A 17,529-nucleotide genomic window follows, 5' to 3' on the forward strand; every position below is an offset into this window, starting at 1 on the left:
AGAAATCTCTGCATGTAAAGGACCAGGCTGTAAACCAAAGTTGAATCCCTGTGACCTTATCACCTCAGGTAGCACTGCATTTGAAATTGACGTGATCATGTAAAGGATATTATTGCCTGTCCCTGTTTATAAAGCTACAGTAAGTTGTTGCTGATCCAGGTGACCTTCAACACTTGACCATTCTGTTCTACGTAACAGGTTTCAGCAATGGACGAGTGTAACAAGGTCTGCCCTGGACTGGTTTGCCTCCTATATCTCAGGGAGTTTTTCTGTGGCCATTGATCACTATGTCTCCTCATCTGCTCAGCTGACATGGGGTGTACCTCAGGGTTCAACCCTTGGTCCTAATCTTTGCTCCCTGTACATGCTTCTCCTGGTTTCTTTGGCAATTTGGCAATTTAAGGGCATTTATTTTCACTGTAATGCAGATGATACCCATCTATACTTTTCTTTCAAATCAGATGATGTCAGTAAGCTGTCTACCTTGAAAAACTGTGTAATGGCTATCAAGGATTTGATGTCAGATATCTTCCTCTAACCCTGACAAAACAGAAGTCTTCATCATAGGCCCTGTGTACCTTTTCTTTTTTTTTTTTTTTGAAAAAGTACAGCGTCAGCCTCAAAAAACCTTGGAGTTTTCTTTGACCAACATTTGAATTTTGAGTGACACATAAAGGGAGTGGTCAAGTCATGTTTCTTCCAACTAAAAAACATTACCAAAATTAAAGCTGTATTATTCTTTGGAGAAAAAAAAATCATGTTTTTGTTTCTTCCCACCTTGGTTATTGTAATTTCACTGTGTCTCTGAGTCACTCTTGTGTATTTTGGCTCGAGCTGGTCCAAAATGTGTCTGCTAGACTTATACCTAATACACAAGTTGTAGTCAACTACATTCTAGGGATGTCCCGATACTGATTTTGGTATCAGGACCTCTGCAGTGCGCATGTAGTCTTTCTTTTAATAATAAAACTACTTGATACTATGGCACCCGATACCACTTAATGGAAACAGAGCATTAACCTGTCTTGAGCAGGTAGGCAGAAGAGCAATATCAGCAGTTTGGAGATATGTTAAGATGCACTGCTTGTCAAGACAAGGGGTGACAAGTAGCTCCTTTAACAGTTTGCTATCAGTGGGAAACAGCTTAACCAGCTTTGCAGCAAATACTGATACTAATACTGATACTAATGGAGAAGGGAGAGAAAATATCCAGAGACAACCCACAGCCGGTGAAAATAACAGAAACTCTTGTCCCTGTACATTACTCTTAATGACCACCTGTTGTCAGTTGTAAATAATATGGGATTTTTGTCATCTCAGTGTATTGGTGCCAACATATGAGATTCCAAACATCCAAAAGAAAAAACTGAGTTCTACTCATGCTTCGGCTAAGAGCTGACATGCAAAGAAACAGACACGGTCATCAGAAGTGTTTTTGGACAATAATTCTAAATAGTCGTTATTGAAAATTGTAGTTAGTTGAATCACATTTTCTTCTTTTTGTCTGGTTTGTGTTAGTAAAGATTAAGTCAATCGAGCTTCGTTTTAATTCAGTGTTTAATTTTGTGTTTAATTTTACTCAATGTCGTACGTGTACTGTTTTCTTATACTGTAATGGGTTTTGCTGAACAATATTTCTCCTGGCTGTAAAGATTCCAATGAGAAGCTTGTCTTGAACTGTGTGTTCTACACTAACTTCTTTAGGAGCTGCCATTGTTTTTGATTGCAAACAATGCCAGCCCGTGCCGGTAGTTCCTCATAGGACACTGATTGGTCCGACCTACTGTGGCCACAAATGCAAAACTTGGAGCTTAGCAAGATGAATTTTTGGTTTGCGTGATCTTGTTTGATCTTGTGATCTTGTGAATCCAACTGCCTGGTAGATTAATAGAGTTGCTTTATGTATTAACTGTGAACAAGTGGGAACTTTTTGCTGTAAACCAGTGGTGTAAAGCAGCTTAGTGACACTTCCTCCTTTGCTGTTTCTTTTTTGTCTGTCCTTTGTCTGACTGACAGATGTGTGCTAAGGTAAAGCTGTCCTCACCACAGTGTCGTCAATAAGGCCTACTCTGAGTGTGTGTGATGCTATGGACTTGTGTGTGTCCTAAAGCTGGTGCATTTATGGAATGAGATACAGTGTGATTGATGCACAATGAAGCTAGAAGGGAGTACTGCCTGCAAATCACCTTTTACTTCGGCAATACACACACAAAGATTCAGATAGATGGCATTCAATATAGGCCACCCTGTCTTTTTGATGCTGTTGTAAATTCTCAGTGGTTACCCTGACATGGAATGTAGCAGACACTCTCCTCTCTTCCAAGCCTGTCCAAGCCCACATCCTCTCACTGGATTATTTATAGAATCCCAGGTTACAGCAGCACCTCCTACCCATGAAGTCATCTGAAGGTCAGGGAGTAAAGGTCAGGAGTTGTGTGGTAATTAGGTGCTTATTGCTGTGAGCTGTTTGACTAAAGGCCACAATGTTTATTCTTTACACTGCAGACAATTGTCTTTGCTCTCCACTGCATCTAGTTAACACAGAGGCACATTTTTACACACTTCAATTCAGTGCCCCAACTATGTACAACTTGATCAACACACAGACATGCAGCTATACACACGAAATTAAGAGTGATAGGCCATGGATGTCTGACATGGGATCATAAGGTGATCATTCAAAATCTGTTTCATGTAATTCACTCATTCTGTCTGCCTTCCTTCACTTCCTTTCTTTTGACGGATTTCAAAAGTTACTCTTCACTGTTTTTAAGTATTTTGAGTCTAATGTGTGTGGGAGATCAGTTGCGCCTCTTCAACCTTTTACTTAATGCTTGCACAGGCTGTTATGAATAAGTCTCTCATCTGCTCCAGAGCACCTCTTTACTCAACATGTACAAACACACACAACTGCTTAGGATGAATAATTTAAAGTAGAATTAGGTTGTAGTCCTACATTTCAGACATTGGCTGTTAGCAATTGAATTGTAATAAAACATGAAGCACTGATACTGCAGCTGACTGTGGCTGTTTTGATCAAGTGCCACCCATTTGAATTATATTTAAGAGCTTGTTTCCTGAAGCCCAAACTTGTTGTAATTTTCAGTAAATTAAATAATATTAGTAATAGTATATTATATTTGTATAAAGTAGTAAAAAAAACACAACAATATAATAGTATATTATAGTAATGACAATAGTAAAAAAAACAAGCAAACAAAAAAACACTGAGGCTCGCAGAAAGAAATTATGCGATTTCAGAAACTCCCACAACCCGTAGTTGTTTATTTTTGGCTTGTCTTTCTAAATTAGCTATCTGTTGGTCAGTTTTCATGCTTCTGTTGTTATGTCTCCCTGTGCTTGTCGTGGTCTCTGTTAGAGCTTCGCAAACTTTTTTACCTTCATGGTTTTACTATTTCTGTTTAAATTTCCCTAAAGAAAGCAACTTATTCAAGGCTCATTGTTTTTTCACATCATTGCCCATCTTGCCTGCCTTTCCTCTGTCCTCCCACTGTTTGTCCCAGCGCAGCCTTGAGCAAGGCCTGACATTTGCTGCACTGCGAAGGGGGCAGAGGTGAAGTGACTGGACTGTAGCGTGCAGGTAGATAACGCAGCTACAGAGAACAGACTGCATTACTAATGAGAGTGGTGTGACCCAGTGTCCTGCTCCAACAAAGTTTGGGTTGAAACCTATTCCTGCTGAAGTTTAAGTTTAGATAGACTCTTCATTTGGCTCTTAGTGCTGACTTCCTGAAATTGACAAATTCATAGTTTGCAAGCTGGCGTTATCTTTCCGTTGGAAAAGCAGATTCCCCTGTTGAGTCTGGCTCCTCCCAGTCCAAAAGGCTTGAGAAAAAACTGGGTGAAAATGATCATTTTTGTCACTCTTTCCTTTCTTACCAGTCATGCTGTACAGAAAGTTGAAATCTGCGCAATATATGTCAACATGTACCAGTTAGTGTAACTAGTGAACAATTTGTTTCTTTGAAAGACATATTATATGTAGCTTGTTTATCTAAAGAATCAATCAGTGCATGAGTGATTGGACTGATGGACAAACAGATGAATTTAGCAAGTTAATGAGGAATTTACTGTCTCACTCTATGTGTTTGTTTTGGCTAATTGCCCCTAGAAGCAGGCCTATCATGTGATAGTGAGCTGGGGAAACCGAGGAATGTTTCTGCTCACTAAAGTGGTGACCCAGTGGCTTGAGTTGACTGCTAGAGAAGGCTGCATGCATGCATATGGCATAGGAAACATTGCACAATCCCCCTGTAGTCAAAGTGGCCGTTTACTCAGCAACACTGCACCTTGTGTTTATTTCAGTCTGCGTCTCATCTATGTTTATACCGTATGTGTGGATGGAAGTGTTTGTGTGAGTGTGTGTGTGGATGCGTGTGTCTCCTGCATGTCTGGACATGGTGCAATCCTACCTTACCCTTCTGATGCTAAGCAGCTTTAGCCTGATCACCATCTGTTCAACCAGTTTGTGTTTGTGCACAAAGACAGCCTCACACTCCTCACCCACACAGGCACAGGCACAGGCACACACACACACACACACACACACACACACACACACACACACACACACACACACACACTCTCACACACACACACACACACACACACACACACACACACACACACACACACACTCTTGAGCAGCTCTGCTTGTGTTCAATCCCCAGCTAGTTGGTATTGCACTGTTTGCTGTAGCCAGGGGTATTTTTTTGTTGTTGTTTTTTTTTTGTGTGAAATTTGGGTGCTTTTACTTACTATTGAGGTTGTGCTGACTGTAATTATCTGTGCGATGGGTAATTCACAGAAGGTGGCGGGTAATGTTTGTGTCTGCAGTGTGCATGTGTTTGTTCGAGGATTGCTGCGTCTATCTGCTAGTTGAAAGCTGCTCTGTGTATATGTTATACTTTTACTGCATAATATACTACATCCAGTTTCTGTATTAATACAGACAAGTATAATTACTTAATCATGTTATATACTGTTGTGGTGTACAAGTCTGTTCATGGGTACTGTATAGTTACAGCTTGCTTTGTCATTTCGAGTGTAATTGCTCTTTTAAAGTCTGTATTTTTATTGTTTCTTAATTTTCTTCTTTTTGGATTATTATTATTTTACCCTTATCTGTTTATCTGTACTTATTTCTGTTCTCGCTGAGTTCTCCCTTGGAATATGATGGCTCATCTTATCTTTACCATGCACCATACAGCCTTCTTGTTTAGTTATTCTTTGATATCTCTTGATTTACATCAAAATTGTTGTTCTTTTATGGCTACTTGTGTTAAAGACAACATTTAATATTTGAGAACTTCAAGTTCTTTTGAAACAAGAAGAAATGATTTGTAGGAAAACTTGTGTTCTTCCTATATTAAGGACTCTCACATATAGTACTTAATAATTATCTTATAGCCGAATGATCCAGATCAGTAAACCCCTCATCAACGTACACAAATAACTTCTCGACAGCTACACATGGAGCCAAAATGTGCTTTCTCACATATTAATCTGTCACATTATTATGCCTGCTGACCCATCCAGGGTGTTTCCATGTCTATCACCCAGTGCATGCTGCGATAGGTTCCAAGAATAAGCAGATAAAGAAGCTACATGGATGGGATTATGTATCTGCTACTGCCAGCATTTTATACTGTGTGTCTGTTCTTATGCAAGTTCCATTGCCTCCTTTATCGGTATCTGCACCAGCTCCCATCCTCCCAGCTGCTAAACCTCATGCTCCCAACATATACACACATTCTCACATATGTATATCAACTCACATTATTTCACAGTGTGTACAGGTCAAATCAAGCCCATTAGCCCAGTGTTGTGAGTACAGTTGTAGCCAGGAGCTCCATTTAGGTAGTATGTGTATTGCAGTGTAACCCTGACCTGATGGCTTGTTAATTCTAAACTGCAGCCCTCAGCACCCCAGCAGATGGAAACATACCTAATTCACATTCTGTTTGTTGTGTCATTTCTAACATTGGCTTCAAATTCACCTGACTGACTGATTGTGCGAAATGATTGAGGCCACCTCAACTAATCACAATCAAGTGATCATGTCATAATTGCAACTTGGACACTCTGCTGCTCCCCTTAGCTTCACTATCATTTTTCACACTTTTCACAGCACTTTTTTTGTTCACTCTCACCATTCTTGTCTGTTGTTTCTGGCCAAAGCACAGCTGTTTTCAGCAATAAAGTTCTAAACACTCTGACTTTATGTTACCTGCCCAGGATCAAACAGCAGGCAGACAGAGTTGGCAACTAGCTGGTGAATGTAGTTGGGGTATTTTGGAGCGAAAAAGACAGATATTTCCTTCAGGAGAAAGAGAGTGAATATTGGACAGACAGTCATAAAGTGGACAGAAACACGACTCCAAATAGATGGTGATGTTACTCTGTGTCTTCTTGACATGTAAATAATCAACTCTTGCTTGGTTTAGGCTTCTGCGTCGCGGCGACGCCGTACCTACGCCGTCGACGCAGACCCCTACGCGGACCCTACGCCGTAGCCTGACGCGCACCTCCAAAAAATCCTGACGTGAACGTCGAGGACTGTGATTGGTCCGTTCAGAACGTAATTTTCGGTTCAGTCATAGCCCTATGGTCGCCCTATGGTGAGAGCTACAAGAAAAACTGGACCAAGCCGAAGAAAGAATTATCGAGGAGGTACGCAAGTACGACCACCTCTACAACTCCTCTTCGCGGCAGCAAGAGCCCCCCGAAACCATACAAAGACACAGCCGCACCCCCCTAGCGGCTTGGCAGTGAATTGCGGAGCAACGCGTTCCCTCGACGCAGAACTACGAATGCTCAGTGACGGCGTAGGGTGTACGCCGTAGGTACGGCGTCGCCGCGACGCCGAAGCCTAAACCAAGCTTAGCCAATAGGTTTGCCATGTTAAGTGTATGTGATGTTAATATTAATGTTTTGTTTTTTGGTTTTTTTTCCACCTGTGTTGTGAAGGGGTCCCTTCAGTGTGGTGAGAAGATGCATCAACAGAGAGACGGGGCAGCAGTTTGCTGTCAAAATCGTAGATGTGGCTCAGTTCACCTCCAGTCCTGGACTCAGTACAGAGGGTAAGAGATCACAGTCTCTCATTGTGTCCTGCTGTTATTTCTCTCTATTTACTCATTCTCTGCTGTTTCCAGTTGCTCATGAATATTACTGAAATTAATTTGCTTTTTGACAGACTTTTATTCATCTCACTCTGTTACACACTAGAAGTCAGTGCAATGGAGGGATCACAATCATGTTTATCCTTGTTTATGTGAGAGTGTTTTAGTTTTTCTTTTTCTTTTTTATAAACAAGTCCACAGAAACTAGTAGATGAACTCAGAAGGCAGATGAGACACTTAGAGGAATGTAGAACTTTGTTAGAGAAAGAAAACATGACCAGTTTGCAACAGTCTACATAGACAGGGCACAAATAACTTCTTTAGTGAGGTATTCAGGTGAGTAACAGGAAATGATGTTCGGTACTCACCCCATACATAGCATGGTCTTAATAAATGCAATCTTCCTTGCTGTCACCCACTTCAGCTTCCTGCATGGTAGACAATGAAGATGAATCTGGTTGAAATTCTGAGTAGCCGTCTCCATCCACTGATCACCCGCTGGCTTTGTGTCAAATGTTTATATGGTCATCTTTGACAGGTGAATGTGTATCAGGGCTGAGAGATGAGTATGTGACAGATCAGAACTATGCTTTTTATAGTTTTTATTATGTTGAGAAATGAGAATCTCTTCTCACATCCTGCACTGCTCAACGGCAGTGTAAGAGACAATTTAACCACCCTGTTGATGCTGGAGGAACAATCTGGATTGCTTGTACATGTATTTACTATTTGGACCAAATCATACACAGGATGCTGTCAAGCAATTTCCTGCTTGCTTTAAGTGCATCTAATCTCAAACAGTTTAATCTCTGTGAAGTTGCAACATTTCATGACTCCAGGCAGTGTTTGGAGTAACACATTACAAAAGTAATGCCATTACTGTAATGCATTACTTTTTGCTGTAACGCAGTAATGAAGGGCATTACAAAAAAAGAAAAAAAAGGCAATATTTTACTTAGTACAAATCTCAGTAGTGCTCGTTACAATGCATTTTAAACTCGAAATTAAGTGGTGTGTTGTTTTCATACAAATTCGCCAACACCGCGAGATTAGCAGAGGAGAAAAATCCACGCAAATTTTTACTTCCTGTTAATGCCAGAGAACTATATTGATTGAGGTGAAGATGACTGCAGCAGCAGCTGAGTCGCACTCTGGGTTGCCTGAAATTATTGTGGGAGCAATCAAAGCTTGATTTGCTGCTATAATTGATTCCAAAGCTGCACTAGTAGCTTCCGTCTCACTGCCCAAGTTTAAGCTGTGCTGGGTAAAAGAGGAAACCAGAGGAGACCACATCACTTTCCTCCTTACAACAGAGTGCCGCTCCCTTCCAACGGAGGAGCCTGCAGCCCTGTGTTTCCTGTAAGGCCAACAGACCTAAGCACTTGAATTTTATTTAAAACCCTTTGATTGTCATTTGTAATTTTGAAAAATGTGGCTATCCCCACAGAAGCAATAGCCATAGGTCTAGCTATAAGCTACATTGTTCACATTTCCATATTTGTAACAGATTTTCTGTTCAGACTTTATTTCTCTACTTTCCATTTTTTGGAATAGGTTAGTTAAGTCCATTTTACCAGCTTTATTTGGCTGCAGGCTACCTCTGTTTGTATATTTGTTTGAAGTCTGACAAATGATTGAACTGTGTTTCCTATGAGGGCCAGTAGGCCAAAGCACTTTAATTTAATTTGAAGCACTTCAGTTCCTTTTTTTTTGTTTTTTGTTTTTGTTTTTTTTGTTTTTGTTTTTTTGGACACCTTGACATGTGGCTAGGTAATGCCATATAGCTAATAGTCTAGCTGTAAGTGATGTAAAGATTACTTTTTTCTTTTTTCTTTTTTTTCCCTTCAGGCCAGTTTTATTTTATCCCTTGAGGCCAAGGACTAATTTTTTTCTTATTTTTGATGAAGCATAAACTATATGTCATTATGCTGTGAATTCTCTGTGAATAAAGGAGAATAAAGGGATAGAAATGTAAAAAGGGTGGTGTATCTTATCATGTCTTTTTTTAGGTTGCAAGATACAGTAGTAGGCTCTAGCTCTATTGATTTCAATGTGAATATGCCTAAAGTTACAGTATTTCTATTATAATATGTTTTGCGCCATGAGCCATAACTGTGGCCATTATTATTATTACTGTTGTAAGCCTTAACCCTAGCTCAGTCATTATGCCATACCACATCACATTCTGCTGGATGTGTAATCAAACTTCAAACTTTAATTATTTATATGGCACTTTTCATACTTAAAAAGCAACACAAAGTGCCTCACAGAGGCTAAAAACAACAAAGAAGAAAACCCAGCCCTCCCGCCCCCATAACTACATACAGAAACACACGCACAGACATGCACGCACGCACACACACACCCGCACACACACCCATATGGACAAGATAAGGAATAAGCCACCTTTGGGGGCCATCCACATTGAGAGGGCCCCCGGCTCATGACCGGGGAGCGCCGCCGAGACCACCCCGACCCAGACAGACAGGAGTCCCCACACCAGCCACCAGCCTCCAGCCATCCAGACCAGAGCCGGCCCCTCAGCAGAGCCCCCATCAGTAGACCAGGAGCAGTTCTCAGTAAGGGGGGCCCCATGAGGAAACACTTGACCTAAAAACCAAGGACCCCCATGAGGAAACACTGGAGCTAAAAACCAAGGGACTAAGACATAAAATAAAATAAAATGAGTAAATTAAATAAATAGCAATTAAACATGTCGTTAAAACATGCAACTAAAATAAGATACGAACAAAGATAAATATGCTAAGAAGCGTGATTAAAGGAATAAGATAAATCAAACAAATCAATTGAAAGCCTGATTAAAAAGGTGGGTCTTGAGCCTCTTTTTAAAAACATCTCTGCGGCACTGAGGTTCTCCGGCAGGCTGTTCCACAATCGGGGTCCATAATAACTGAAAGCTGCCTGTGTGTTTTAGTTCTTACTTTTGGAATGGTTAAGAGGCCAGTACCGGAGGACCACAGGGTCCGCGAGGGTTGGTAGGGTGAAAGTAGGTCAGATACATAAGAAGGCCCAAGACCGTTAAGACATTTAAAGTGTCACATAAACAAAACAGAATGTGACAATATGCTAATCCTTTTTGATATATACACAATTTAAACCAGTACACAGCCAAAATATTTAATGTTTTACCTCATCAACTTCATTGATTTTTGGAAATATATGCTTATTCTGAATTTGATGCCAGCAGCACATTTCAACCTGTCTAAAATCTCTCTTGCCCAATGCCAAGACTGAACACTCATTGCAATTTATAAAACAGATGTATGTATGGACAGGTGAAGGTGACTGTATATCTTACATAAAATGGCTACATATAATGGTTTGTACTTGTATCTAATTTTGTATATGGGTGGAGAACCTTTATATAGTTTGCTATGTCATCAGGCAGACATGCTGTGAGTTCAAAATAATGAATCTTTCTTTTAAGAGCTTTACCTGCCACAGTACACTGTAGCCTTCTTTACCTTCAAATTCTTGTTGCTGATCAAGAGTGTAAAATCTGGCATGACAGGCATGTTAGTTTACTTCTACATAGCAGACATTAAGTGCTCAGCCCTTGGTCTCATGAAAATGTCTTTTGTACACACTAGCCTTTTCAGGTCATTTTAAAAGTCACATGCAAAAATTGTATGAGACATTGCTGTATCTCTTTTTCTCTTGGTTTAAGTTGGCATCATAGTGATCATCTTAGGCAGGACATCATGTTAATGATGTTTAGGCTGATCTCTTGACAAACCATCGTCTCCTCTGCTTCATTTTGATATTCTTCCCCTTGAGCTACTACACTACTGTTCAAAGTTTGGGGTCACTTAGAAATGTCTTTATTTTTTAAAGAAAAGCACTTTTTTTTTTTCAATTAATATAATGTTAAATGAATACAGTCTAGACATTGTTAGTGTGGTAAATGCAGCTTTCTAGCAGAAAATAGCTGATTTTTAATGGAAAGTCTACATAGGTGGACAGAGGCCCATTTCCAGCAACCATCACTCCTGTGTTCTAATGGTACATTGTTAGCTAATTGAGAAAACCCTTGTGCAATTATGTTAGCATGGCCAGACAAAGACAACTTTCTTCTCAAACTCGACAGTCTATTCTTGTTCTGAGAAATGAAGGCTATTCCATGCGGAAAAAATGCCAAGAAACTGAAGATTTCCTACAACAGTGTGTACTACTCCCTTTAGAGAACAGCACAAACGGGCTCTAACCAGACTAAAAAAAAGAAGTGGGAGGCCCCGGAGCACAATTAAGCAAGAGCACAAGTACATTAGAGTCTCTAGTTTGAGAAATAGATGCCTCGCAGGTCCTCAATTGGCAGCTTCATCAAATGGTACCCGCAAAACGCCAGTCTCAACATCCACAGTGAAGAGGCAATTCCGGGATGCTGGCCTTCTAGGCAGAATGGCAAAGCAATATCTGAGACTGGCCAATAAAAGGAAAAGATTAAGATGGGCAAAAGAACACAGACATTGGACAGAGGAAGATTGGAAAAAAAGTGTTATGGACAGACAAATCTAAGATTGAGGTGTTTGGATCACACAGAAGAACATTTGTGAGATGCAGAATAAGTGAAAAGATGTTGGAGGAGTGCCTGACATCATCTGTCAAGCATGGTGGAGGTAATGTGATGGTCTGGAGCTGCTTTGGTGCTGGTAAAGTGGAAGATTTGTACAAGGTAAAAGGGATTTTAAATAAGGAAGGCTATCACTCCATTTTGCAACACCATGCCATACCCTGTGGATAGTGTTTGATTGGAGCCAGTTTCCCACAACAGAACAGCATCGTGCTGTGGAGATGTTTTTCAGCAGCAGGAACTCAATTCAATTCAATATTCCTTTATTTGTCCCATGAGGGGAAATTCCAGATTACAGCAGCATCAGTAGAGCAGAACTGGAAGATTAGTCAGGATCAAGGGAAAGATGAATGGAGCAAAGTACAGAGAGATCCTTGATGAAAACCTGCTCCAGAGTGCTCAGGACCTCAGACTGGGGTGAAGGTTTACATTCCAACAGTACAATGACCCTAAGCACACAGCCAAGACAACGAAGGAGTGGCTTCGGGACAAGTCTGTGAATGTCCTTGAGTGGCCCAGCCAGAGCCCAGACTTGAACCCGATTGAACATCTCTGGAAAATCCTGAAAATAGCTGTGCAGCAACGCTCCTCATCTAACCTGGCAGAGCTTGAGAGAATCTGCATAGAAGAATGGGAGAAATACCTCAAATGCAGGTGTGCCAAGCTTGTAGCGTCATATCCAAGAAGACTTGAGGCCATAATCTGTAATCGCTGTCAAGGGTGCCTCAACAAAGTACTGAGTAAAGGGTGTGAATACTTATGTACATGCGATACTTCAGTTTTCAGTTTTAATAAATTTGCAAAAAAATCAGAAAAACCTTTTTCACTTTGTCATTATGGGGTCTTGTGTGTAGACTGGTGAGACAAAAAAGGAATTTAAACCATTTTGGAAAAAGGCTGTAACATAACAAAATGTAGGGAAAGTGAAGGCGTGTGAATACTTTCCAAATGCACTGTACACACATACCAGCTTATTCTCTTCAGCCTGTTCAGAGGTCTCTCTGATGAATAGATCGGCCCTTTGAGGGGATCAGAGGGAAAAGCTTTCTAGAGAAATAGCAAAATTCATCATGTGCCATCACCTACTTACCTCCTTTTGCCTCTTTCATTGTCCAACCTCTCTGATTCCTTCACACTCTACTTTTCCTCTGAAAATAATAAGCTGAAACAACTTTCTATGAGACATGGTCTTAAATTCCAGGAGTGCCATGTATTTAACTTTGCATACATACATGTAGTATATGATTCTGTGCATCAGTGTCTCAACCAGCTAGCAATTTGGTAGTACCATGTTCGGCTTGCTTTCTCTTGGTGTAATGAATGGCTGTCTTGGAGATCTTCAGTTTTTTGGCTACCTGTCTCTCACTCATGTCAATTTCCAGCAGTGCCAAGATGGTTGCCTTCGTGGCTTCACATAATTCTTGTTTTAGGGATTATGTGAGAGCTGAGTTGTGCTACGGCTTGAATGTAAGCAGGAAACTACTCTAGGCCTTTGCATGTGCAGTACTACTTATGACATGAAATGGCCTCTCATATAGCCTGGGAATACAGTTAAGCTTAAGCATGTCAAATAGGACATAAAATATTATAGAATCAGCTGCATTTTTTGTCATGTTCATTGTATTCTTCAGGTAATATATATGTAGTATGTATATGGTATGTATTTTATTTTACAACATTTGTGTCACGTTGGCAGCCTTAGCAAATTTTTTCTTTGACTGAGCCAACCCAAATGAAAAAGAATGATGTATAAATATGTACAGAATATAAATATTCTCTCTTCTCTAAATATTCTCTTCTGTCTGTAATTTTTAACAGACAACAAGACATTTCTCTGGAATTTAATTTTATTATTAAGTTTCTGTTGCTTATGCTTTGGCCACCCCGTAACTTTAAAGCAGTGAAAGTTGCATCCCTGCAGCAGTTTCTCTTACAAAAGAGCTCATTAAAATTTGTGGGGTTATTTGTATCTTTGATAGAGTATCTTTCATAATTTCCAGCAGCAGTTACGGTGACAGATATGAGTAGCAAGCTGACTAGATGACATTAAATGTGGCAATGCCCTAAAGCAGCCACCTATTTGGCTTTAACAGCTTTAGCATCATGTGACCTTAGAGCTAACCCATGCCTTGTGCTTGTTCTGAGAGGATTAGCTTATTGTTAGCACTGAGACTCGCGGCAGCACTAGTGGCTCATGGCTTAAAGTCAGAGCTTAATTAAATGTCACTGCATACATAGACAAACAATACACTACCTATTCTTCATAGTATGTGTTTGTAATTACGAGCTAGCCTGCCCTGTCTTTTTCCCATTCTGTGTTCCTGTCCATAAATCACCACCAAAAACACCATCTGAGGGAATACCTCATTGGCAAAAGGGAATATTTAGCTTACATATACTGTATATTGTGCATGTGAGTTTTGGCACAGCCTGGCTATGTCAGTAGGAGAGACCAGTAATGAAAGGTAATGAAGTTAAGCATGCTTGGTGTTGCCTTTTCAACAAATGAGATTGTGCTCATGCAGAAGTGATCTGCATATCTCTGTGACTGGCTTCAACCTTCCAAAGGTCTCAGAACAACAGCTGCCGGGAGGAGAATGAGCAGGGACCTGCTAGAAAATGTGAATGAATCGAAGGATTGAGAGATTGAATGGAAGGATGAAAACAAGCTCCGTGGGATGGTCTACAGTTGTGTGCGAATGTCAGGGCACCCCTTTAAAAACAGCATATTTTATATATAAAAAAATTAATATTCATATTTATAGTCTCTCTGGTATATGGGAAAAAAAGACAATATTATCAGGAAACATTAATGCATAGTTACATTTTATTTTATAAATTGAACAAAATTACAAAAATAAAAAACATCATTTTGGCATGTGCAAACAAGCTGTTAAAGGGGTGTTTAAAGGGGCATGTTAAAGGGGTGCCCTGACTTTCGCACACAACTGTATGTTAAAATGTTCATACTGAAAAGCAAATCCTTGTTGTTTTTTCTTATCCAATCTTTAAGATTGACTTGAATGTTATTATTCGTTTGTAAAACTGGTCAGATTTGTGTTCAGGTAATGAAGGTCAGGAACGATACTCCATCTGTTGCTGTGTTAATGAGGTTGGCATAGATAGTGGTGCCTTTTAAGATACAGAATGGAAGCATATCCCCTTGCTCCTCATGGCACAACAATATTAAATATGTTTCTTGCTTCTGTCAGGGTATCCACAGGTCTTGAAAAGCACTGAAATTAGTTTCCTCAAAAAAGCTATTCATTTGCTTTACAAAGGTCTTGATTATTTTCTTTGTCTGATCTTAATTATCTTCTTGCCTGCCATAGACAGTAACATCAGCTATATACATATCATTTTTATAAAATTAGAATAATTTTTGGCAAATCACTTTGTGGTAATTAATATTGTATGTCATATGTCATTCAGGACTGTCAGGAAACATTTTACTCATAAGCTGTGTCATAAAGAGTGGGTGGAGCTACTGTGACACCACCCATTGTTTTGTGGGCTACCGCCTTTTTGTTTTTTTGGAGCCAGAAGTGACCATATTTGGACATGAACATGGAGCTGAGGAGGATGCACATTCTTACACTTCTATCCTGATCTGATTGAGAACCTGAGTACACACCATGTTACTGACTACCCAAAAGTATACCCATCTATTTTACTTTGTAATGTGACCATAATTTGCTAAATGAGCATCTTGGTGTACTGACAACTTGAAAACAGCGATTGAGACCCTAAACTCATTTGAAAAATGTTTACAGCAGATAAGCCAAGTGAGACTTAGCATCATTTTGCCACAAGTTTACTTACAATTCAGTGGAGTTGCAGGTTTAAGGCACTTAAACATTGTTTTTCAAACTTTGAAGTTCTATCCATGTCTTGTACTTTCTATCTTTTATATACAAGGTTACAGGAAACAACAATTGAAACTAAAGGTGTAGTTTGGTCTAAGGTACCACCCCCCAAGATGTGTATTGTGTGTCAGCCCCAGGGGAATGGCATCTCAGAGACTCAACTCACTAGTCTGTCTGAGCAGATATACATAGGCTTAATAACATTTGTTTTACAAAGCAAAAGGTGAATTGAATTCCAGGCTTCTTGGACAGAACATTTTACTCATCAGTGTTATGATTACTATTGTGATGAAAAAAGACCAAAATGGAGAGCAACCGATGCTACGTTTATTCGGAGGCGATGAACACATAAGACGCAAAAGTGGCGTGTCGTCTTCAATTTTTTATCCGCGTTTAGATGAGCGTTCTCAGCAGGAATTGTTTGTTTATACGAAGACGCAAAAGTGGGCGAATTCGATTGGATATGCATGCCAGGCCGCTAGGTGGTACTGTGATAGATGGTACTTAGGTGATAGGTGGTACTTTTGGTGGTACTTTTGCTATCTACAGAGAACATTTAGGGCTTTTCAATGATACCAAATGTGAAGGGGTGGGGCTTTGGTACCTTTCTCTTTCTCATTAAGGAAAATGGCATCCATGAGTGCAAGCACATTTTATAGGAAGAGGGAAAGTAAGTGCATAATACTTTTTATTGAGCAAATTTTGGCGTTGCAATGTTGTTGGCAGATTTTAGATGAGTCTCTTAACAGCACATTAAAACATTGTCTGGATTATTTTAACTGTATTTTAGCATAGTATTTGTTTAAAAAGTGTCCTAAAAAAATCTTTTTTCGCAGCAAACCTCTGTGAGGGTCTCTATGGCAGTACAGGCTGCAGGGCAATCAGATTTGGAGCCTCTGACAACATTGATGGCTTTGTCTATGCTGGCATCGCTTTCTGTGTAGACAAGACAGATGTCATCGCTGTGGCCCAGTACAGGAATACCCTTAGCTGCCATTTGGATCTCCTCGATGAGCTGGGACAAGCCTCTCGGAATGATCAGGTTGACCAACTTGTCCAGTCTGCACAGATCGTCAACTTCTTCATGTGTGCTCACCACTTGAACTAAAGATGACCTAAGTTGGACCTGTAGGAGGAAGTCGCTGAAACATAATTTTAGTAGTCTCCTTAGTAGTAATAATCTTAAGTAACAATACTGGCAAGGAAAACAACAAAGACATATGAGACTACTCTGATGACTAATCATTGTTTCCAAGCATTCAAAAAGGTTTCTAATATGATTGCTATGTACCTCATTAATAATGTGTTCAATATGTGCCATAAAATTACAGTTGATAGTGTTATATTCTGGCACATGAGCACAACATTCATCACCAGTCACTGCACAAGTGCCCCTCTGAGATGCTAAGGTGCTCAGTTCTGTAAGGCAATCAGACAGGTTGTAGCCAACTTGGATGGTAGGAGAGACATAACTTAGGAACTAGTGTCAGCTAAATCCTCCATTTCTTGGAAAAATCCCTTATCTAATTCAAGGATGGCAATACACCCTAACTGGGAATAAGCATGGCAAGTAGGTGATGCCAATTTGTCTGTCAGTGGGTATTAAATAAATCAGATTTGGATCTAAGTGATCTCAATCTTGAGAGAATTGAGGGCAAGTTATTAACAATTTGCATTGCTGGGAATACAAACATACATACCTAGGCCACACACCCCACCCATGTGTTTTTAGTCCACAAATCCACTAAACTCTTTTTCCAGGGGCGAAGGAGCAGAAAATAGCAGCTGTGGCCAATCTATCAAAATAAATTTGTAGTCTAACACAAGCTGTAGGCTGGAGATGGTAGTCTGAAGTCCAGATTACTATAATTTTTCCAAGTTTGGTGTGTGCACAGCTGTCACCCAGCCTGTCCAGGTGCAGTAGCCCAAC

The 17,529-nt window shown here is 40.1% G+C and overlaps 1 protein-coding gene across 25 annotated transcripts in view; it reads left to right on the plus strand.

Moving 5' to 3' along the window:
• Window positions 1–17,529, plus strand: part of caska (calcium/calmodulin-dependent serine protein kinase a) — a 154,088-nt gene that overhangs the window by 60,691 nt on the left and 75,868 nt on the right. For 24 of the 25 annotated variants that reach the window (XM_076746671.1, XM_076746674.1, XM_076746672.1 and 21 more), the window contains one exon: window positions 6,991–7,103. In XM_076746671.1, the coding sequence (XP_076602786.1) occupies window positions 6,991–7,103 (113 nt within the window). Of the gene's footprint in view, window positions 1–4,644; window positions 6,075–6,990; window positions 7,104–17,529 lie in introns of those variants that run through there. The other variant, XM_076746695.1, reaches the window with a different exon arrangement.

This window comes from Chaetodon auriga, chromosome 13 (genome assembly GCF_051107435.1).
Source record: "Chaetodon auriga isolate fChaAug3 chromosome 13, fChaAug3.hap1, whole genome shotgun sequence".
NCBI classification, from domain to species: domain Eukaryota; kingdom Metazoa; phylum Chordata; class Actinopteri; order Chaetodontiformes; family Chaetodontidae; genus Chaetodon; species Chaetodon auriga.